Consider the following 23,241-nt stretch of genomic DNA (forward strand, 5'->3'; position numbering starts at 1 on the left):
TAATAAAACTGCATCTGCTTGCTGACATTGGTGGTGCTCAACCACTAGAAGGCTTTAGTCACGGAGGCTGGGAGCATTCCATCACTATGTGAATTCTCTGTATACACGAGCACACAAAACAGCAGAATGCAGGATTCCAGATACACACATGTATTTTTTTTACCGCTGAGGGGCACACCGTGGCCGCCCACCTAGGCATCTGTTTACCTGTATTTGGAAAACATATGAACAAAGCCTTAGGGCTTACCTGCCCACAGCCCTGGCTCCTCTGCCAGCTACCGGGTATGGTGCCATCACTGAAGCAGGGCGCAGAGTCGGGGATATCGGCAGGTGAAAGGGCTCCAACTACAACCATGGGGCAATGACCTGGCTGTAGGACCAGGGCCCCGCCTGTAGGGGGAGACGTGGGTGAGGCAGCTGAGGAGGACCCACTCTCACCCCATTGTATGCACATGTGCGCGGGCCCACGCCGGGCCAGGTTCAGAGACCACCAGAACACCTGCCCACCAGCCTGAGGGAGACCACACCGGTGTAGCAGCCTGGGCAATAGGGGCAGCGCTTACCTTGGTGCCACCTAACCGCAGCACCTCCTCCAGAGTGAAGCCATCTTCCTCAGAGGCCGCATCGTCTGCGCCCCACTCACGGTCCACCTCCATGCCGTCCCGCAGCTCGTCACTCGCAGAGAAGCCAGAACAGCGTGGAGCTGACGGCACCGGAAGTCGCAGTCTGGCAGGATACACGTGATGGCAGCCGCGGAGCACGTGGTGTGAGCCGGAGCCTATGGGAAGCGCTCTGCTCTGTACCCTGCTCAGTGAGCTCAGCAGCAGTGGGAGCGCAGTGCAGGACCTGCCGGCGAGGCGCGCGTCACCAGTCACGTGAGGCTGCCCACTTCCGGCTGAAGCGCAGGCGCTGCTGAAGGCTTTGCAGCAATGAGTGTGGTCGCCAATTTACGGCAGTGTGGAAGAGGAGTCTTGCACGCGCGGGCTGGTAAATTGATCGTGCGTGCTGGGACTACTAGTTCCTCAGCAGTTACCGATGAGGCGTGCGTACTTAGCGCCACCAAACGGCCGGCCGGCCGGCCTCACACTAGCGTGTTTTACGGACCTAAGAGAGGTGCTGAAAATACGGATTGCATACGGTACAATGCTTCTCTATGGCCAAGCTCCTATCTGCCGTATTTTACTGATCCGTATTTTGGTGATCTAGTAGTGCGTATGTGCAAACTTTGTGCGCTCTAGCTATTAAATTAAAGGGTTAAATGGCGGAAAAAATTGGCGTGGGCTCCCGCGCAATTTTCTCCGCGAGAGTAGTAAAGCCAGTGACTGAGGGCAGATATTAACCCCTTTCTGCCATTGGACGTAATATTCCGTCCATGTGGGGTGGGCCTTAATTCCCAAGGACGGAATATTACGTCCAGCGCGATCGGCCGCGCTCACGGGGGGAGCGCCGCCGATCGCGGCCGGGTGTCAGCTGCTTATCGCAGCTGACATCCGGCACTATGTGCCAGGAGCGGTCACGGACCGCCCCCGGCACATTAACCCCCGGCACACCGCGATCAAAGATGATCGCGATGTGCCGGCGGTGCAGGGAAGCATCGCGCAGGGAGGGGGCTCCCTGCGGGCTTCCCTGAGCCCCCCGCAGCAACGCGATGTGATCGCGTTGCTCCGGGGGTCTCCTACCTCCCTCCCTGCAGTAAGTCCCGGATCCAAAATGGCCGCGGATCCGGGTCCTGCAGGGAGGGAGGTGGCTTACCAAGTGCCTGCTCAGAGCAGGCACTTGGTAACGCTGCACTGCTCTCAGACAGATCGGTGATCTGTCAGAGTGCTGTGCAAACTGGCAGATCACCGATCTGTATTGTCCCCCCCTGGGGCAAAGTAAAAAAGTAAAAAAAAAAATTTCCAAGTGTGTAAAAAAAAAAAAAAAATCCTAAATAATGAAAAAAAAAAAATATATATTATTCCCATAAATACATTTCTTTATCTAAATAAAAAAAACAAAACAATAAAAGTACACATATTTAGTATCGCCGCGTCCGTAACGACCCGACCTATAAAACTGGCCCACTAGTTAACCCCTTCAGTAAACACCGTAAGAAAAAAAAAAAAAAACCGAGGCAAAAAACAACGCTTTATTATCATACCGCCAAACATAAAGTGGAATAACACGCGATCAAAAAGACGGATATAAATAACCATGGTACCGCTGAAAGCGTCATCTTGTCCCGCAAAAAACGAGCCACCATACAGCAACAACAGCAAAAAAATAAAAAAGTTATAGTCCTCAGAATAAAGCTATGCAAAAATAATTATTTTTTTCTATAAAATAGTTTTTATCGTATAAAAGCGCCAAAACATAAAAAAATGATATAAATGAGGTGTCGCTGTAATCGTACTGAACCGAAGATTAAAACTGCTTTATCAATTTTACCAAACGCGGAACGGTATAAACGCCTCCCCCAAAAGAAATTCATGAATAGCTGGTTTTTGGTCATTCTGCCTCACAAAAATCGGAATAAAAAGTGATCAAAAAATGTCACGTGCCCGAAAATGTTACCAATAAAAACGTCAACTCGTCCCGCAAAAAACAAGACCTCACATGACTCTGTGGACTCAAATATGGAAAAATTATAGCTCTCAAAATGTGGTAACGCAAAAAATATTTTTTGCAATAAAAAGCGTCTTTCAGTGTGTGACGGCTGCCAATCATAAAAATCCGCTAAAAAACCCGCTATAAAAGTAAATGAAAAAAATGTATTTATTTCCATTTTCCCATTAGGGTTAGGGCTAGGGTTAGGGCTAGGGCTAGGGTTAGGGCTAGGGTTAGGGTTAGGGCTAGGGTTAGGGCTAGGGTTAGGGCTAGGATTAGGGCTAGGGTTAGGGCTAGGGCTAGGGTTAGGGCTAGGGTTAGGGCTAGGATTAGGGCTAGGGTTAGGGCTAGGGCTAGGGTTAGGGCTAGGGTTAGGGCTAGGGTTAGGGTTAGGGCTAGGGTTAGGGCTAGGGCTAGGGTTAGGGCTAGGATTAGGGCTAGGGTTAGGGCTAGGGTTAGGGCTAGGGTTAGGGCTAGGGTTAGGGCTAGGGTTAGGGTTGGGACTAGGGTTAGGGTTAGGGTTGGGGCTAGGGTTAGGGCTAGGGTAAGGGCTAGGGTTAAGGCTACAGTTAGGGTTGGGGCTAAAGTTAGGGTTAGGGTTTGGATTACATTTGCGATTGGGATTAGGATTAGGGGTGTGTCTGGGTTAGAGGTGTGGTTAGGGTTACCGTTGGGATTAGGGTTAGGGGTGTGTTTGGATTAGGGTTTCAGTTATAATTGGGGGGTTTCCACTATTTAGGCACATCAGGGGGATCTCCAAACGCGACATGGCGAACATGGCGACCGATCTCAATTCCATCCAATTCTGCATTGAAAAAGTAAAACAGTGCTCCTTCCCTTCCGAGCTCTCCCGTGTGCCCAAACAGGAGTTTACCCCAACATATGGGGTATCAGCGTACTCAGGACAAATTGGACAACAACTTTTGGGGTCCAATTTCTCCTGTTACCCTTGGGAAAATACAAAACTGGGGGCTAAAAAATAATTTTTGTGGGAAAAAAAGAGATTTTTTATTTTCACGGCTCTGCGTTATAAACTGTAGTGAAACACTTGGGGGCTCAAAGTTCTCACAACACATCTAGATAAGTTCGTGGGGGGGTCTAGTTTCCAACATGGGGTCACTTGTGGGGGTTTCTACTGTTTAGGTATATTAGGGGCTCTGCAAACGCAATGTGACGCCTGCAGACCATTCCATTTAAGTCTGCATTCCAAATGGCGCTCCTTCCCTTCCGAGCCCTCCCATGCGCCCAAACGCTGGTTCACCCCACATATGGGGTATCAACGCACTCAGGACAAATTGGACAACAACTTTTGGGGTCCAATTTCTCCTTTTACCCTCGAGAAAATACAAAACTGGGGGCTAAAAAATAATTTTGAGGGGAAATTTTTTATTTTATTTTCACGGCTCTGCGTTATAAACTGTAGTGAAATACTTGGGGGCTCAAAGTTCTCACAACACATCTAAATAAGTTCCTTGGGGGGTCTAGTTTCCAATATTGGGTCACTTGTGGGGGGTTTCTACTGTTTAGGTACATTAGGGGCTCTGCAAACACAATGTGACGCCTGCAGACCATTCCATCTAAGTCTGTATTCCAAATGGCTCTCCTTCCCTTCCGAGCCCTCCCATGCGCCCAAACGCTGGTTCTCCCCCACATATAGGGTATCAGCGCACTCAGGACAAATTGCACAACAACTTTTGGGGTCCAATTTCTCCTGTTACCCTCAGGAAAATACAAAACTGGGGGCTAAAAAATTATTTTTGTGGGAAAAAAATTTTGTTTTATTTTTACGGCTCTGCATTATAAACTTCTGTGAAGCTCTTATTGGGTCAAAGTGCTCACCACACATCTAGATAAGTTCCTTAGGGGGTCTACTTTTCAAAATGGTGTCACTTGTGGGGGGTTTCAATGTTTAGGTACATCAGTGGCTCTCCAAACGCAACATGGCGTCCAATCTCAATTCCTGTCAATTTTGCATTGAAAGGTCAAACGGCGCTCCTTCCCTTCCGAGCTCTCCCATGCGCCCAAACAATGTTTTACCCCCACATATGGGGTATCAGAGTACTCAGGACAAATTGTGCCACAACTTTTGTGGTCCAATTTCTTCTCTTACCATTGGGAAAATAAAAAATTGGGGGCGAAAAGATAATTTTTGTGAAAAAAAAATGATTTTTTATTTTTACGGTTCTGCATTATAAACTTCTGTGAAGCACTTGGTGGGTCAAAGTGCTCACCACACCTCTAGATAAGTTCCTTAGGGGGTCTACTTTCCAAAATGGTGTCACTTGTGGGGGGTTTCAATGTTTAGGCACATCAGTGGCTCTCCAAACGCAACATGGCGTCTCATCTCAATTCCTGTCAATTTTGCATTGAAAGGTCAAACGGCGCTCCTTCCCTTCCGAGCTCTCCCATGCGCCCAAACAATGGTTTACCCCCACATATGGGGTATCAGAGTACTCAGGACAAATTGTGCCACAACTTTTGTGGTCCAATTTCTTCTCTTACCATTGGGAAAATAAAAAATTTGGGGCGAAAAGATAATGTTTGTGAAAAAAAATGATTTTTTATTTTTACGGTTCTGCATTATTAACTTCTGTGAAGCACTTGGTGGGTCAAAGTGCTCACCACACCTCTAGATAAGTTCCTTAGGGGGTCTACTTTCCAAAATGGTGTCACTTGTGGGGGGTTTCAATGTTTAGGCACATCAGTGGCTCTCCAAACGCAACATGGCGTCCCATCTCAATTCCAGTCAACTTTGCATTGAAAAGTCAAATGGCGCTCCTTCCCTTCCGAGCTCTGCCATGCGCACAAACTGTGGTTAACCCCCACATATGGGGTATCAGCGTACTCAGGACAAATTGTACAACAACTTTTGGGGTCCATTTTCTCCTGTTACCCTTGGCAAAATAAAACAAATTGGAGCTGAAGTAAATTTTTTGTGAAAAAAAGTTAAATGTTAATTTTTATTTAAACATTCCAAAAATTCCTGTGAAGCACCTGAAGGGTTAATAAACTTCTTGAATGTGGTTTTGAGAACCTTGAGGGGTGCAGTTTTTAGAATGGTGTCACACTTGGGTATTTTCTATCATATAGACCCCTCAAAATGACTTCAAATGAGATGTGGTCCCTAAAATAAAATGGTGTTGTAAAAATGAGAAATTGCTGGTCAACTTTTAACCCTTATAACTCCCTAACAAAAAAAAAATTTTGGTTCCAAAATTGTGCTGATGTAAAGTAGACATGTGGGAAATGTTACTTATTAAGTATTTTGTGTGACATATCTCTGTGATTTAATTGCATAAAAATTCAAAGTTGGAAAATTGCGAAATTTTCAAAATTTTCGCCAAATTTCCGTTTTTTTCACAAATAAACGCAGGTAATATCAAAGAAATTTTACCACTATCATGAAGTACAATATGTCACGAGAAAACAATGTCAGAATCACCGGGATCCGTTGAAGCGTTCCAGAGTTATAACCTCATAAAGGGACAGTGGTCAGAATTGTAAAAATTGACCCGGTCCATAACGTGCAAACCACCCTTGGGGGTAAAGGGGTTAATAGCCTGGAGAGGGTCCATGGTTATTGCCCCCCCCGGCTGAAAACATCTGCCCCCAGCCACCCCAGAACAGGCACATCTGGAAGATGCGCCTATTCTGGCACTTGGCCACTCTCTTCCCATTCCAGTGTAGCAGTGGGATATGGGGTAATGAAGGGTTAATGCCACCTTGCTATTGTAAGGTGACATTAAGCCAGATTAATAATGGAGAGGCGTCAATTATGACACCTAGCCATTATTAATCCAATTGTATGAAATGGTTAAAAAACACACAATATTAAAAAGTATTTTAATGAAATAAATACACAGGTTGTTGGAATATTTTATTATACTCTTAATCCACCCGAAGACCCTTGTCACCTGAAACAAATGTAAACAAAACAAACAACCATATTCCATACCTTCCGATGATCAGTCTCGTCCCACGATGTAAATCCATCTGAAAGGGTTAACTAATTTTACAAGCAGAAGCCTGCTAATGCAGCTGTGCTCGTGGCTGTAAAAACCCAGCAAATGAATGGAATGTAGGTGAATGACCTGTAGTTACCTCGAGTTGTGGTGATGCGCCCTCTGCTGGATGCATTAACCCTTCATTACCCCATATCCCACAGCTACATGGGAATGGGAAGAGAGTGGCCAAGTGCCAGAATAGGCGCATCTTCCAGATGTGCCTTTTCTGGGGTGGCTGGGGGCAGGTGTTTTTAGCCAAGGGGGGGGGGGGGGGCAATAACCATGGACCCTCTCCAGGCTATTAATATCTGCCCTCAGTCACTGGCTTTACCACTCTGGCGGAGAAAATTTTGCGGGAGCCCACGCCAATTTTTCCCGCAATTTAACCCTTTAATAGCTAGAGCGCCCAAATTTTGCACATACGCACTACTAACATTAGTAGTGTGGAATATGCAAAAAAAGGGATATGAGATGGTTTACTGTATGTAAACCATGTCTCATATCATGTCGGGTTTGAGAAGGAGATAGCAAAAGCCGGCAATTGAATTACCGGCTTTTAAGCTATCTAGCGCTGTATGAAATATTAATATATATACATATATGTGTCTACTGACATCTATATATATAGACAGTATATATGTTGTTACGATTTTTTGAGCACATGGATCCCTTGTATATCCGTATGTCGGTTTTGCAAGCCTGCAAGAAAATCTCGCAGTACGGATGCCATACGGATTACATACGGAGGATGCCATCCGCAAAATACGCTGACACACCCTGCCTACGGAGAAGATACGGACCACTATTTTGGGGACTTTTCAGCGTATTACGGCCGTAATATACGGACCGTATTGTCTTATGCTGAGTGTGACGCCGGCCTTATAGTGAACGGATCCCTCGGGGGTTTCATCTGAATTTTGTCACTCAGAGATTTAGATGGAAACGCCAATATATGTGATCCTAAATGTTATGTAGGGGGGTATGTTAAATATAGGGGCTTCCACGTTACTGGTAGCACAAAGGCTATGGAAAATCAAAATGGCTCCTCACAACCCAAAAGAAATTCAGCAAATTGTGTGCTCTCAATTCCAAATTCCTCGCTCCTTTCTGAGCCCCAGTGTGCCTAAACCACATTTAGCATCCACATGTTTGGCATTTCTATAGTGATGAGAGCCCGGCTAATTTACGGGTGTGTGTCCACAAGCATGAGCTGGGCATAATTTACTGGGCACTACAACCGCAGTTTTCACTCAGGAACATCCACTGCTGCCTGTTTCTGGAAAACACCCATGGAGTCAAAATCATCACTACGTCTGTAGATAAATTCACATAGGGGTATTATTACCAAAATGGGGTCACTTGAGGGGAGATTTGGCTCTTCTACCACTTGGGGAATCTGTATATAGAGTCCGTACACTATTCAAAGAAAATTTGTGCTCCAGGAGGCAAATGGCTTTCCATCCCTCCTGTGTTTCACCGTAGCTTTGTAATTAAGGTATTTATGTATGAAAATCACCGGTGAGACATGGTCACTGTCAAAATACTGGTGAAACTCTGATTACTTTTTCGTGTATGTGAAAGATCACTAATGTCAGAATGAGACTTTAGGCTGCGTTCATATTCTGTGCTTCACGGTCTGTATACAGACCATGAGTTTTAGACTGGCCATGCGTCACCTGACCCAAACTCAGCGCCACAGTCATTACTGGACATTAGGAGCAACAGCAGAGACAGCACCGGACCTGGGGATTGTGATTAAAGCACTTTGTTTTCTTCATAGCAAACTGCGTCGGGGACCAATCTTTTCTGAAAGGGAACAACCTTTAACGTACAAACCACCCTTAAGCACCGAGGGTGGTTTGCACGTTAATGACCGGGCCAATTTTTACAATTCTGACCACTGTCCCTTTATGAGGTTATAACTCTGGAACGCTTCAACAGATCCCGGTGATTCTGACTTTGTTTTCCCGAGACATATTGTACTTCATGATAGTGGTAAAATTTCTTTGATATTACCTGCGTTTATTTGAAAGAAAACGGAAATTTGGTGAAAATTTTGAACATTTTGCAATTTTCCAAATTTGTATTTCTATGCCCTTAAATCACAGAGATATGTCACACAAAATACTTAATAAGTAACATTTCCCACATGCCTACTTTACATCAGCACAATTTTGGAAACAAAATTTTTTTTGTTAGGGAGTTATAAGGGTTAAAAGTTGACCAGCAATTTCTCATTTCTACAACACCATTTTTTTTTTAGGGACCACATCACATTTGGAGACATTTTGAGGGGTCTATATGATAGAAAATAAGTGTGACACCATTCTAAAAACTGCACCCCTCAAGGTGCTCAAACCACATTCAAGAAGTTTATTAACCCTTCTGGTGCTTCACAGGAATTTTTGGAATGTTTAAAAAAAAAAAGAACATTTAATTTTATTTCACAAAAAATTTACTTCAGCTCCAATTTGTTTTATTTTACCAAGGGTAGCCGGAGAAAATGGAAACAAAAAGTTGTTGTACAATTTGTCGTGAGTACCCAGATACCCCATAAGTGGGGTAAACCACTGTTTGGGCGCATGGCAGGGCTCGGAAGGGAAGGAGCGCCATTTGACTTTTCAATGCAAAATTGGCTGGAATTGAGATGGGACGCCATGTTGCGTTTGGAGAGTCACTAATGTGCCTAAACATCGAAACCCCCCCACAAGTGACACCATTTTGGAAAGTAGACCCTCTAAGCAACTTATCTAGATGTGTAAACACAAAAAAGCACAGTAAAACCAAAAACACCCTGTTGCAAAAAAATCACAGTGGACAGCAAGTGCTAGTAAAAATATGGAAAAAACAGGGTATTTGGTTGATACGTTTTTTTGCAAAAAATGTATATTAAGCCGCTCTACCAAACGTCAAGGTATACCCATATCAGAGCAGTCCTAACTAATGTATGTAATCCCTATCTGATGTATTTAAAACCTGGTCATATGTACAATACCTGTATGAGCAGGATTTTGCAAAAAAAAACGTATCAACCAAATACCCTGTTTTTTCCATATTTTTACTAGCACTTGCTGTCCACTGTGATTTTTTTGCAACAGTGTGTTTTTGGTTTTACTGTGCTTTTTTGTGTTTTCAAGTCTCTTGGTGGTGTGAACATGTCTCTACGGGCTTGTTCACTGTGCGCGCAGCTCATGTGTTCTGGTTTCATATAATTGTTTTCTTGTGTCCACAAGACTGGGGAGGCCTCCACCCCTCTTTTTTTGAGCTGTGCGCACAGGAGCCGTTCTGTCCAGCGTGTCCACATGGACATTCCTTTTCTGAATCCTGCTCATACAGGTATTGTACATATGACCAGGTTTTAAATACATCAGATAGGGATTACATACATTAGATAGGACTGCTCTGATATGGGTATACCTTGACGTTTGGTAGAGCGGCTTAATATACATTTTTTGCAAAAAAACGTATCAACCAAATACCCTGTTTTTTCCATATTTTTACTAGCACTTGCTGTCCACTGTGATTTTTTTGCAGAACGCAAAACTCAAAAGAACGCAGTCATAAGTCCAAATATATAAAATATATAAACTTTATTAAATACCAAATAATCGGTGCACAGTAAAAAGAGGGAAAAACCCACCCATGCCATCAACAGCACATACAAATGGACAGGCCCTAATGCACTCTACCCCATATCATAAATATCAGAACCATGTAAATACACAGCATGTATAGGAAATTCACAACCATATCTTGGCAATCAATAACAGTATTCTAGTACATACATACCGGCGGTAGAAGGTGGGTGTATATGTGCATCAGAGACCCGTCCCCCCCAACGCGCGTTTCGGCAAAGTGCCTTTCTCAAGGGGTGACTGGTGTGTAAATTAAATGGAATATATACTCACAGACCCGGAAGTATAACGGTACCTATGATTACCGGCAGCTGTCCCGCACGGCCGCATCACCCGGAAGCACAGGGGCCCCATGTGATCGCAGGGCAGCGGCACCGCGGTGACAGGAGCCGGAAGAAACATGTGCGCTGTGGGAGTGAAGACGCCAAGCCGCCATCTTAGTATAGATAGAAGGCGGACATGCGCAAATGGAACCCCAGAGAGGAGAGAAAAAGGGGAAACTGCCAGTCCCAACCGCGCATGCGCAAACAGCCCACCGCGGCCATCTTGTTGGAGACTAATAGCCACCACTACAAAAAACTTTATGGCAGCCATCATTATGGGGGCAGAATCAGGATAGCATATATAGAAGGTGAGGATGCAGAAGAAACATAAGGAGGCCACCCCACAAAATAGCGGATTAACCACAAGATATGTTAGCAGTAACAGAGACATATATCCATATTGACAAAAATTCTATTAATAAGACCAAACCATAAAAGAAAAAAATATATAAAGATGTATACCAAATAATAAACAAAAATAAAAGAAAAAAATAAATAAAATTATAATACGCTATAAAGGAAAAATACCGGATTACGTACCGGTAATGCTCTTTTATAGAGCCCACGACAGCACCCACTAGAGAGAGAGGGGATCCGCCCCTAGGAACAGGAAACCTACAGAGAGATAAAAGGGGCGGCCCCCCTCGCTCCTCAGTTGTTTTACAGAGAATAGGAGGAACCGCCGCCAGGTTTTAGTTAACAGGTTCGGGTATATCCATATATATACATATTTACAACCTCATACTATATTTTCTAATATTTACACCTCACCAAACAAGCACCATGTGCAACTATATACAGAAAAGGGAGGGATGTGAACGGGTGCTGTCGTGGGCTCTATAAAAGAGCATTACCGGTACGTAATCCGGTATTTTCTATTCGCCACGACAGCACCCACTAGAGAGAATTGCAGAGACTATAGACTGGGTGGGTTTACTGAGTCAAGGACCGATACACCAAAAGTTAGATCAGAAGCAGAGGATAGATCTAATCTATAATGCTTATAGAAGGTATTCGGTGAAGACCAAGTTGCAGCCTTACATATAAGGTCTATTGGCACATTTGCCCTTTCTGCCCAGGAAGTCGACAAGGCTCTTGTAGAGTGCGCTCCCACATGCATTGGAGGATCTTTCCCTCCAGCCTTATACGCCAAGATTATTGCCTCTCTGATCCAGCGAGATAATGTGTTCTTTGTGACTCCGGCACCCTTGGTTTTACCCTGAAAAGACACAAAGAGAGCCCTACTCTTCCTCCAGTCCCTAGTTCTCTCTAAATAGGCTAAGACAGTCCTTTTTACGTCTAGGGTGTGAAGTCTTTCTTCTTCTGGAGTTGAGTGGTTCTCATAAAAGGTAGGTAACTGGATCTCCTGGGATCTATGAAAGGTAGAAGCCACCTTAGGGAGATAACAAGGATCTGTTTTTAAAAGTATCCTATCTGATGTTACCACAAAAAAGGGAGGATCTATAGATAAAGCATGAAGATCACTTACTCTTCTGGCAGAAACTAATGCCACTAATAATACCGTTTTTAAAGAAATATTTTTTAGTGAGGCTGCATGGAGAGGCTCAAAAGGTGATTGAGTCAATGCATTTAGGACTATTGATAGATCCCACTGAGGGACCCGAGGTATGCTAATTGGTCTCGATCTCTCACAGGCAGATATAAACCGAGATATCCATTTATTACCTGCTACATCAAAATTAAAAAGAGCTCCTAAGGCTGACACCTGCACTTTCAGAGTGCTTACAGAGAGTCCTAATTCCAGACCTTTTTGTAGAAATTCCAATATTGGAAATATAGGAATATCAGCGGAAAGTTGTGTAGTATGGAATTGAAGGAATTTCCTCCAAATTCTGACATAAATCCTGGTAGTTGAGGGTTTTCTACTTTTCATCAGAGTATCTATTAACCCACTAGAAAACCCCCTGAGATTTAGTAACTGCCTTTCAAACTCCATGCAGTTAAATTCATGCCCTTTGCCTGAGGATGAAGGAACGGACCCTGAGAGAGCAGGTCCTTGGATTGAGGCAGAATCCACGGGTCCGACACTGACATCGCCCTCAGCCATGAGAACCATGGCCTTTTGGGCCAGAATGGGGCTATTAATAGAATTCTTGCTCCTTCTTCTCTTATTTTTCTTATTACCAAAGGTAGTAGATTCAATGGAGGAAAAGCATATGCCAGGTCGAAAGTCCAGGGCACTTGGAGGGCATCGAGTATGTCCGGCTTGTCCTCTCTGTTTAGAGAGGCAAACATCCTGACCTGTCGGTTGGCTCTTGTGGCAAACAAGTCTATTTGAGGAATACCCCATTGCGCTGTTATCATTTTGAAAATTTTTCTGTTTAGCATCCATTCCCCTTGATGAAGGGTGTGACGGCTCAGAAAATCGGCACGAAAGTTGTCTGTGCCCCTGATGTGAACTGCTGATAGTGATAGCAGATGACCTTCGGCTAATTCCATGATGTCTGATGCCAGCTGCCTGAGTCTGTCCGACCGCGTACCTCCTTGATGGTTTAAGTAAGCTACTGCCGTGGTGTTGTCGGAGAACACTCTTGTGTGAGAGCCGCTGAGCTGAGGAAGAAAGTGAAGTAGGGAATAATATATTGCCCTCAACTCTTTGACATTTGAAGAACTATCTAGTTCCGAACTAGACCAAAGATCCTGAACCCACTGATCCTTAAAATGTGCCCCCCAGCCTTTAGGACCAGCATCTGTGGTCACTATACTAGAGGGGGAAATTATCCAGAGAACCCCTTTTGAAAGGTTTTTCTGATTTAACCACCACCTAAGGGAGTGTAATACTTCCGTTGTTAGATAAACTGTTCTATCCAGACAGCCTCTATTCTTAATGTCCTCCTCTAATATAAATTTTTGTAGAGGCCTAGTATGAGCCTGTGCCCACTGGACCGCAGGGATACACGATGTCAGAGAACCTAGTAATGACATGCTCTGTCTGAGTGACATACTACGATTTTCTATTGCTAAAGATACCTTATCAACTATGGAGATTTTCTTATCCTCAGGCAGCTTACAAATCTGGTCAGCTGAATCTAGAAGGAGCCCTAGGAATTTCTGACACTTAACCGGCTGAAGTCTAGATTTTTCCCAATTAACCAGCCACCCCAGGGATTGTAAGGAAACCACTACTTCCCGTAACCTCTGCTCACACTGTAGGGGGTCTTTACCCACAATCAATAGGTCATCTAGATATGGAATGACTAAAGTATCTTTTACTCTTAGGAAAGACATAACTTCCAATAGCAATTTTGTGAAAACCCTTGGGGCCATGGATAATCCGAAGGGCATCGCCTTATATTGTAGATGACGAATTTGTCCCTCTATACAGACTGCTACCCGAAGGAACTGCTGGAATAAATGATGTATAGGAATATGATAGTAAGCATCCTTAAGATCCAATACTACCATGTAACAGTTTGGAAATAAATTCTTTATGGCTGAACGAATGGATTCCATTTTGAATGTTTTAGGCCTTATAAAGGAGTTCAGCTTTCTTAAATTAATTATGGTTCTGAAAGAGCCATCCGGCTTATTAATCAGAAACAAGGGAGAATAAAATCCCCTCCCCCTCTGGGAAGATGGGACTTCCACTAGGACTTGTTTGCGTAGGAGGGTTTTAACCTCTGTTTCAAGTGCCTCTTGCTGAGGCCTGGATCTTAAGGTGGTAAGGAGGAAGGAGTCCGGTGGAGTTCTAATAAAGTCTAATGTGAGGCCTGAAGATATTAATTTAATGGCCCAAGTATTTATTGTTATCTCTTCCCATTGTTGCCTAAACTGTTTTAATCTTCCACCCACTGGAGGAATATAATTACTGGAATTTGTCGGCTGGCTTGAATGGACGTTTATTAAACAGGTTTCCTTTTTGTTTAAAATCCTTATTGTTCCATCTGTCTCTGAAGCCTCCCTTCTTTCCGAATGGTGGCTTCCTGAAGGCCCTTCTGTAAGATGGAACAAAGGGATTAGGGAATCCTTTTTTCCTTTCACCTGCCTTCTTGAGTATATCGTCAAGGACTGTTCCAAACAGGTACTCACCCTGACAGGGTATGGCACATAATTTTGATCTAGATTGGGCATCTCCTTTCCAGTTTTTTAGCCATAAAGCCCGCCTAGCCGTGTTGGAGATATTAGCTGTTCTGGCCGCCAGACGTAGGGAGTCAATAGAGGCATCCGATATAAAGGCAGCCGCACCCTTGATCAAAGGGATAGACGCTCGTAACTTCTCCCTGGATACACCATTTTTAATATTTTGCTCCAGCTGATCCAGCCAGACTAACATTGATCTGCCAGTACATGTGGCTGCAATTGCCGGTTTGAATGCCGTGACACAGGCCTCCCACGATTTTTTAAGGAGCGCATCTGATTTTCGGTCCATGGGATCTGTTAAGGAACCTGCATCTTCCACGGGCAAGGAGAACCGGCGAGATGTAGATGCAACTGCAGCATCGACCTTTGGTATTTTGGTCCATGTACTTAAATCTTCGTCATCAAATGGGTAGCGCCTTTTACAGGGTATTGGTACAAAACCTTTTTGACCTTTACCCCATTCCTTCTTAACGAGGTCCTTTATGGCCTGGTTTATTGGAAACACGTGGCCTTTCCGTTGGGAAAGACCAGCAAACATGATTTCCTGTGGTGTTTGGGGTTCTTTTGACTCCGATACCCCCATCGTATTTCTCACCGATTTAACCAAGTTGTTTATGCCTTCAGTTGGAAAGCAAACAAAGTCTTCTTCCCCTGAAGAATCAGACAGTTGAGAGACCTCAGAGTCGACCTCCCCACTCTCTGCTGACGTGTCGGCTCTAGGTGAGGATACTCTTCTTTTCTTTTTCTCGGTATTAATCGAGGAAGAACCGCCTCCTAACGACTGAAGTTCTTCCCTAATTATGAGCCGTATCTCGTTCATTTTCACCGATTCCTCCTGCCGTAAGGTGTTATCTATACATGCCTGACATAGACTCTTAGTATAGGAGTCAGGCAGGGGTTCGGTACATATAGCACATTGTTTGTGCTTACTCTTTCCCGTCCTTTTTGCCTAAAATAATACAAGCAAAGGAATCAATATATACTTCAGTGAAGTATGCGTACACTCACCCGGCGTATTAATTTTACCGGCTGCGGGGTTGTCTTAGTTTGGGATGTGGAACGGGATGATTTTCTTCCCGATTTATCAGTGGAGTCACTTAACTTAAAGTGTCCACTGCTGTTTTTCCTGGTTTCGCTACTAGGTACTAGTGGCTCTTCCATGGAGTGCACACGGACCTCCTCTTGGGATGACATAATGCACACTGACTGCACTTCTCATCCTGACTTTTATAGTGTAGCCACTCCTGCATACATCCCCATCCTGTTTTTTTTTTTTTTTTTTAACTCACAAGACCGGCATCCAGACGCTGGGATCGCATGGGGGAATCCAATATGGCGGTTCCCCCGGAAATGGTACTCTGACACCGCGACCCCGGAAGTTCAAGCTTCCTTCCATGGGACGCCGACGCTACTGCGCATGCGCCCGCGTCTCTGCAAACCGGAAGCGCTCTCAGCGCTGCTTCCCACCATGTCGCCTCTTACCTCTGGAGGGAACGGAGGGAAGATTCCCCAGGGATACCACACCGCTGCTCAGCTCCACTCAGGAGGGCATTACCACAGGTATCCACACTGCGCCGTGCCTTTCATTAGCACTTACCCAACGGTGTCCCAGCAGGGAGACCGTTGGTACCTTCAGGCTTCCCTGTCAGCCGCACCAGATGAGGGGGGAGCCCGCAGGAACATTCCCCCGACACTGTCTACCTGCTCTGGGACCCCTGTCGCTCAGCAGAGTCGATACAGGCGGTAGCCCAGGCAGGTCTTCCTCTTCTTAGCCATAGAGTTCTTCTCTGTGGGTTCCCTTCTAGGAACAGGAAACCAACTGAGGAGCGAGGGGGGGCCGCCCCTTTTATCTCTCTGTAGGTTTCCTGTTCCTAGGGGCGGATCCCCTCTCTCTCTAGTGGGTGCTGTCGTGGCGAATAGAAAAATTACTATATTAATAGAATGTCGCTAATGGATAATATGTATAAACGTGATTACGTATGCTATATATGTATATCCCTCTCTCATATCTCCTCATTCCTTCTCATTCCATATATAGGTGCAGAGAACACATATGTGTAAGCAAAAAGCCAGTATAATATATGAAACATATCAAATTTAACAATTACCACACATGTACACATCCAAATGTCCACCCCACACATAGCCACCATCAAATATGGTAGACAGTGCTGCAATCTATAACATATAATAAGGGGCAGTATCTTCATCTCCTTATATGCCATGATAGAGCGTCCATTATATTCTCTCCAGGGGCTCCAAATGAAAATACACGTAGATGATCCGGCTTCACTATTCAACCACAGAAGTCACCAAACATTTTCTATCATGGTCCGTAACACTAAAAAAAAGGAATAAAATCAAGTAAAAACACACACATATGCGGATGATGTGCACAGGGAGGAAACAGCAGGCGGAGGACTACAGAAAAGGGGCAAAGGACAAGTTCTCATTAAGTCCATCAGGATGGACAGTTTGGAGACGCCATATCCATTGCGTCTCCAATTTCGCTAGTCTCTTAGCCAACTGTCCACCCCTAATATTGATCTGCAAGGCTTCAATGCCTCTCACCCTCAGTAGTGTCGCGTTGCATTCATGATGTTCCCAAAAATGTCTCGGTATCGTTTTCAATGTAGATCCATCCATGTGGCCAGAGGCCGCCTGTATCCCCAGCACATGCTCTCTAATGCGGATTTTAAGTTGGCGGGTGGTAAGGCCAACGTATATTAACCCGCATGGGCACGTAGCATAATAGACAACATACCTTGTCGTACAGGTGATATGCTGTCTAATTTGAAAGGATTTAGTGCCCTTGGAATTAAGAAAAGAGACACTCCTTTCAACATTGGGGCAGGCCACACAATGGCCACATGGACTACAACCAAGTTTGGGTGGAAAGTTATCCAAGAAAGTCCCAGTTTGCTGACCACTATAGTGGCTCTGCACTAAGTGGTCCCTGAGGTTCCTCGCACGCCGAAATGTCAGAGAGGGCCGATCAGGGAGAAACTTCTTAATGGTAGAATCAACCATTAATATTGGCCAGGCTTTTTGTAGTATCTGGCGTACCTGGTGAGACTTGGTACTATAAGTGGTAACAAATCTCAACTTGTCACTGTCACCCGTAACTGCCCGGTCCGATGAGCCATAGATTAAATTGTCACGTTTAGTATGTTTCGCTCTTAGATAGGCCCTTTTGATCGACCTACCGCTATACCCGCGCTCTCTGAAACGCCCCCTCAGTTCATCCGCCCTCTTCTCAAAATCACAATCGGAGGAGCAGATTCGTCGAAGACGAAGGAACTGCCCCACCGGTATAGATCTAATCATATGGGCCGGGTGCCCAGAGGAGGCGTGCAAGAGAGTGTTCGTAGATGTTTCCTTGCGGAATATGTCAGTATTTATCACTCCCGTAGGGCCCCTTTTAATAGTGACATCAAGAAAATCAATGGATTCAGCATCGGCCATAAATGTAAGGTGAATATTCATATCGTTGCTGTTCAGGCGAGACATGTATTGACCAAGGTCGACGGATGTGCCCTGCCAGATGAAGAGGATATCATCAATATATCGTGTCCATAATGGGACACGATCTATTGATCCCTGTTCATCTGACAGGAGGAGTGCAACAGTGTGTTTTTGGTTTTACTGTGCTTTTTTGTGTTTTCAAGTCTCTTGGTGGTGTGAACATGTCTCTACGGGCTTGTTCACTGTGCGCGCAGCTCATGTGTTCTGGTTTCATATAATTGTTTTCTTGTGTCCACAAGACTGGGGAGGCCTCCACCCCTCTTTTTTTGAGCTGTGCGCACAGGAGCCGTTCTGTCCAGCGTGTCCACATGGACATTCCTTTTCTGAATCCTGCTCATACAGGTATTGTACATATGACCAGGTTTTAAATACATCAGATAGGGATTACATACATTAGATAGGACTGCTCTGATATGGGTATACCTTGACGTTTGGTAGAGCGGCTTAATATACATTTTTTGCAAAAAAACGTATCAACCAAATACCCTGTTTTTTCCATATTTTTACTAGCACTTGCTGTCCACTGTGATTTTTTTGCAACAGTGTGTTTTTGGTTTTACTGTGCTTTTTTGTGTTTTCAAGTCTCTTGGTGGTGTGAACATGTCTCTACGGGCTTGTTCACTGTGCGCACAGCTCATGTGTTCTGGTTTGTTATCTAGATGTGTGGTGAGCACTTTCAGCCACCAAGTGCTTCACAGAAGTTTATAATGTAGAGCCGTAAAAATATAAAATATTTTTTCACAAAATGAAATTTTGCCCCCAATTTTTTATTTTCCCACAGTTACTAGAAGAAATTCTACCCCAAACGTTGTTCTGCAATTTGTCCTGAGTACGCTGATACCCTATATGTGGGGGTAAACCACTGTTTGGGTGCATGGCAGAGCTCGGAAGGGAAGGAGCGCCGTTTGACTTTTCAATGCAAAATTGGCTGGAATTGAGATGGGACAACATGTTGCGTTGGGGAGCCCCTGATGTGCCTAAACATTGAAACCCCCCACAAGTGACACCATTTTGGAAAGTAGACCCCCTAAAGATCTTATCTAGATGTGTTGTGAGAGCTTTAAACCCCCAAGTGTTTCACTACAGTTTGACGCAGAGCCGGGAAAATAAAAATTATTTTTTTTCCCACAAAAATGATTTTTTGAGCCCCCAGTTTTGTATTTTCCCAAGGGTAACAGGAGAAATTGGACCCCAAATTTTGTTGTGCAATTTGTCCTGAGTACGCTGATACCCCATATGTGGGGGGTAACCACCGTTTGGGCGCATGGCAGAGCTCGGAATGGAAGGAGCGCCATTTGGAATGCAGACTTAGATGGAATGGTCTGCGGGCGTCACATTGCGTTTGCAGAGCCCCTAATGTACCTAAACAGTAGAAACCCCCCACAAGTGACCCCATATTGGAAACTAGACCCCCCAAGGAACTTATCTAGATGTGTTGTGAGAACTTTGAACCCCCAAGTATTTTACTACAGTTTATAGCGCAGAGCCGTGAAAATAAAAAATCATTTTTTTCCTACAAAAATGGTTTTTTAGCCCCCCATATTTTTATTTTCCCAAGGTTAACGAGAAATTGGACCACATAAGTTGTTGTACAATTTTTCCTGAGTACGCTGATACCCCATAATGTTGGGGTAAACCCCTGTTTGGGCACACGGGAGAGCTCCCTGCGCGATGCTTCCCTATATTGCCGAAACACTCCGATCATGTTTGATCGTAATGTGCCAGGGGCGGTCCATGACCACTCCTGGCCCTTAGTGCCAGATGTCAGCTGTGATAGGCAGCTGACACTTGGCCGCACTCCCTCAGTGAGCAGTCATTGCCAACAAAGGGTTTTCAACCAAGTACTAAAAATGAACATTTTATTTAAAATTATTGAATCTGTCCAATTACTTTTGGTCCCTTTAAAAACAGGGTGGCACATGTTAAGGAGCTGAAACTCCTAAACCCTTCATCCAATTTTAATGTGATTACCCTCAAATGAAAGCTGAAAGTCTGAACTTCAACTGCTTCGGAATTGTTTTGTTTAAAATTCATTGTTGTAATGTCTATAACCAAATTAGAAAAATGTTGTCTCTGTACAAATATATATGGACCTAACTGTACTGAACGTAGACTAATAAAGATCAGTCTAAAGGCTTGCCCTTAGAAAACTCTGCGAGTCATTAATGTGCATATCCCCATGGGCCCTCCTGGATCACTATCACTGGATGCAGATGGATTGCACTGTCAGTCTTGAGGCTGAACGGCCCCATTCCTGCAATGTCCGTACTCCTATTTGCAGACTATGATTTTGCTTACATGCTGCAACATGTATTGCAGTTTTGGAACAAGCAATCAGACGATCGCAGGTTTGAAACCTAAAGGTTAAAAAGTTTTCAAAAATATAAAAATTTGAATCACATTTTTTTTCCACATTAAAACAAAAGAAATACAAATAAACAAGTTTTGTATTGCTGCATTAGCAAAAGTGCAATCCATCAGTATCAAGAAATATGAAATTAACTGATGGCAAGCTATAAAAAGAAAAAAAATGGAACAATTGCATTTCTTTTTTTGTAAATTTTGTCTTTGCCCCTCCGCCACAAAATGGAGTAAAAAAATCATATGTACCCCTAATGGTATCAATAAAAATGTCATCTCGCTAAGCCAAACAAGCCCTCACACAACTCGATCATCGGAATTAACACATGGCTATGTGCACACGTTGCAGATTATTTGCGTTTTTTTAGCGTTTTTGCGCTATAAAAACGCTATAAAACTGCAAATAATCTGCATACATTAAGCATCTTATCATTTTTAATAAAATCCGCAACTTCTATGCACATGATGTGCGTTTTTCCGCATGAAAAACGCTTTGCGGAAAAATAATGAACCTTCTCATTAATTTTGCGGTTTTCCCACTGTCTAATGCATTGGGAAATGTCCGGAAAAAAACGCGCAAAAAACACGTCAAAACCGCGCAAAAAAACGCATGCGGATTTCATGCGGAAATCTGGCAGAAATGTCCGTATTTTCACAGGAATTTTCTGCATGAATTCCTCAACGTGTGCACATAGCCTTACAGGTCTCAGAAAATGACTCATTTTTACTAATTCTAGAAAAAATTTTCACTACTAAAATAACAAAAAAAAACCTATGCATGATTTGTATCAATGTAATTCTACTGACCCGGAGAAGCCATGTTTCCAGGTAAGGTTCACCACATCATGAACACCAATAACACAAGACACACAAAACACAGGCACAATTGCATATTTTCTTTTAGAATTTCCCTGCACTTGGATTTGTTAAAATAATTTTTATCATATAAAACTGTAACTCTTCTTGCAAAAAACAAGCCCTTACAGGGTTTTGTTGACTGAATTCAGAAAAACAGATGGCTCTTGAAAGAAGGGAAGAGGAGACAAAAGCGCTAAAATGGAAAGTTGCCCAGTCATGAAAAGGTTAAAGTAATTGTGTCATCAGAAAGTGACATTGTTTAAATCAAATTTTCATGTTAAAAAGCATTCTTTTAAACTCTGCAATTATCACAGTGGTTTCCACTTCTTGCTCTATGCAGATGACTGTCATCACAAGCGGGGCTACATACAGCAAACAGGAGCCACCACTCACAGTAGGGGATGGTCATAGCTCACCGCCTCCCCATCCCTGCACTATGATATTTGCCCAGCTCAGTGCATGCCTAGAGATCTATAGATGTCCGTGATCGGAGCCAATCTATTGCTGGTTACTATTTATCTGGGTCCTGGGAAGTTGATCTCAGAAGCCCAGGGAAGACGTTTGCCTCCATAATCATGTACAGAAAGCAAATAAAAAACAAAATCTTCCACTGGAGAGTAAAAACAGATTCGAAGAAAAAAAAGTATCAACATCTGGTTGTAATATTAATAATAATTCTTAATAATAGATGCGATACATTCCCTTCAACAGCACTGGCATCTACTTATCTATACAAAGAGCGAATAAAGATGGAGGAAGCAATTAGCAGGCTTGTGGTCTATCGGCCACGTCGGTCCTGCTCACCGCTAGATGGGAGACCTGTGAATCTCCTGACCTCATTCTCTCCTCTTTGGATTAGACAGGCTGGCTAATCAAGAGATTGGGTGGCCTCGTCACAGATTACTGACCTGGTCGATGGACTGCAGTTCTGCAAATCTATTTTGCTATCTCTACTGCATACAGTGCATCCCTACTGATCAACACCTCATTGCCATCTTTTAGGGTTTGTACATGCAATAAGTTTGGTTTCTTAGCCTTATTTAACCTATCTCAATATTTGACGTAACTGTAATCATGACCAGGATGGTGTTCCTTCCAGTCGATGTACAATTACGTCATAGCACCACGCTGACTGCTGGGAACTTGGCTAAATGGATAGCCGAGCTCCTGCTGTATTAACCAGGGCTGGTGCCACTCCATCTCCTACCCCAGCAACGCAGTCGTTGGGAGCTGATGGTTAACATGCACTTGGAGGTCAAATATTGACTTCCAGGTCTGTCAGTTACAGTGACCTGTTAGGTACTGCCAGGTCAGATCTAACAAGCTTTCCGTCAATGTAATACTGACAGGTCTAATGTCAAAAGTATTGTGAGTTAATAAACCAGTGGTCACTTAAATTAAAGTTGATGTCCCATATAACTAAAAAAGTAAAAAAAAAATTGTCAAAATGTAAAAAAAATATATATGTATATACTCTCCAATTGAAACACATTTTTTATGTAAAAGTGAAGCAAAAAAAGTACACATATTTCATATCGCTGACCGAAACGTCTCAATGACCCAATCTATAAAACTCACGTTATTTAACCAGTAGAGTGAACAAGCTATTAAAAAAATATATTTTTTTAACCACAAAGCAACACAGAAAGGGAATCAAGCGTGGTCAAAATAAAAATTAAAAATATCAGTTCTGTTAATGGTAAAAAAAAAAAAAGTTATACCTGTCAGAATATGGAAAAGCAAAAACAAACAATGCAAGGGTTTGTTCACACATTGCATTTTGCTATGGAAAAAACCCTGCATTTTACTGTACCAGTAAAGTGAATAACATTTCTGAAATCTCACGCT

The 23,241-nt window shown here is 43.6% G+C and overlaps 2 protein-coding genes across 5 annotated transcripts in view; one reads left to right on the top strand and one right to left on the bottom strand.

Moving 5' to 3' along the window:
• Positions 1–849, bottom strand: part of CEBPZ (CCAAT enhancer binding protein zeta) — a 56,539-nt gene extending 55,690 nt beyond the window's left edge. The window contains exon 1 of the mRNA XM_069769467.1: positions 564–849. Coding sequence (XP_069625568.1) covers positions 564–656 — 93 coding nt within the window. The 5' untranslated portion in view covers positions 657–849. The remainder of the gene's footprint in view (positions 1–563) is intronic.
• Positions 838–23,241, top strand: part of NDUFAF7 (NADH:ubiquinone oxidoreductase complex assembly factor 7) — a 75,701-nt gene continuing 53,297 nt past the window's right edge. For 2 of the 4 annotated variants that reach the window (XM_069769470.1, XM_069769472.1), the window contains exon 1: positions 838–987. In XM_069769470.1, the coding sequence (XP_069625571.1) occupies positions 930–987 (58 nt within the window). In that variant the 5' untranslated portion in view covers positions 838–929. Of the gene's footprint in view, positions 1,139–23,241 lie in introns of all 4 variants that reach the window. The other 2 variants (XM_069769468.1, XM_069769471.1) reach the window with 2 other exon arrangements.

The sequence above is a fragment of the Ranitomeya imitator genome, chromosome 5 (assembly GCF_032444005.1).
Source record: "Ranitomeya imitator isolate aRanImi1 chromosome 5, aRanImi1.pri, whole genome shotgun sequence".
NCBI classification, from domain to species: Eukaryota; Metazoa; Chordata; class Amphibia; order Anura; family Dendrobatidae; genus Ranitomeya; species Ranitomeya imitator.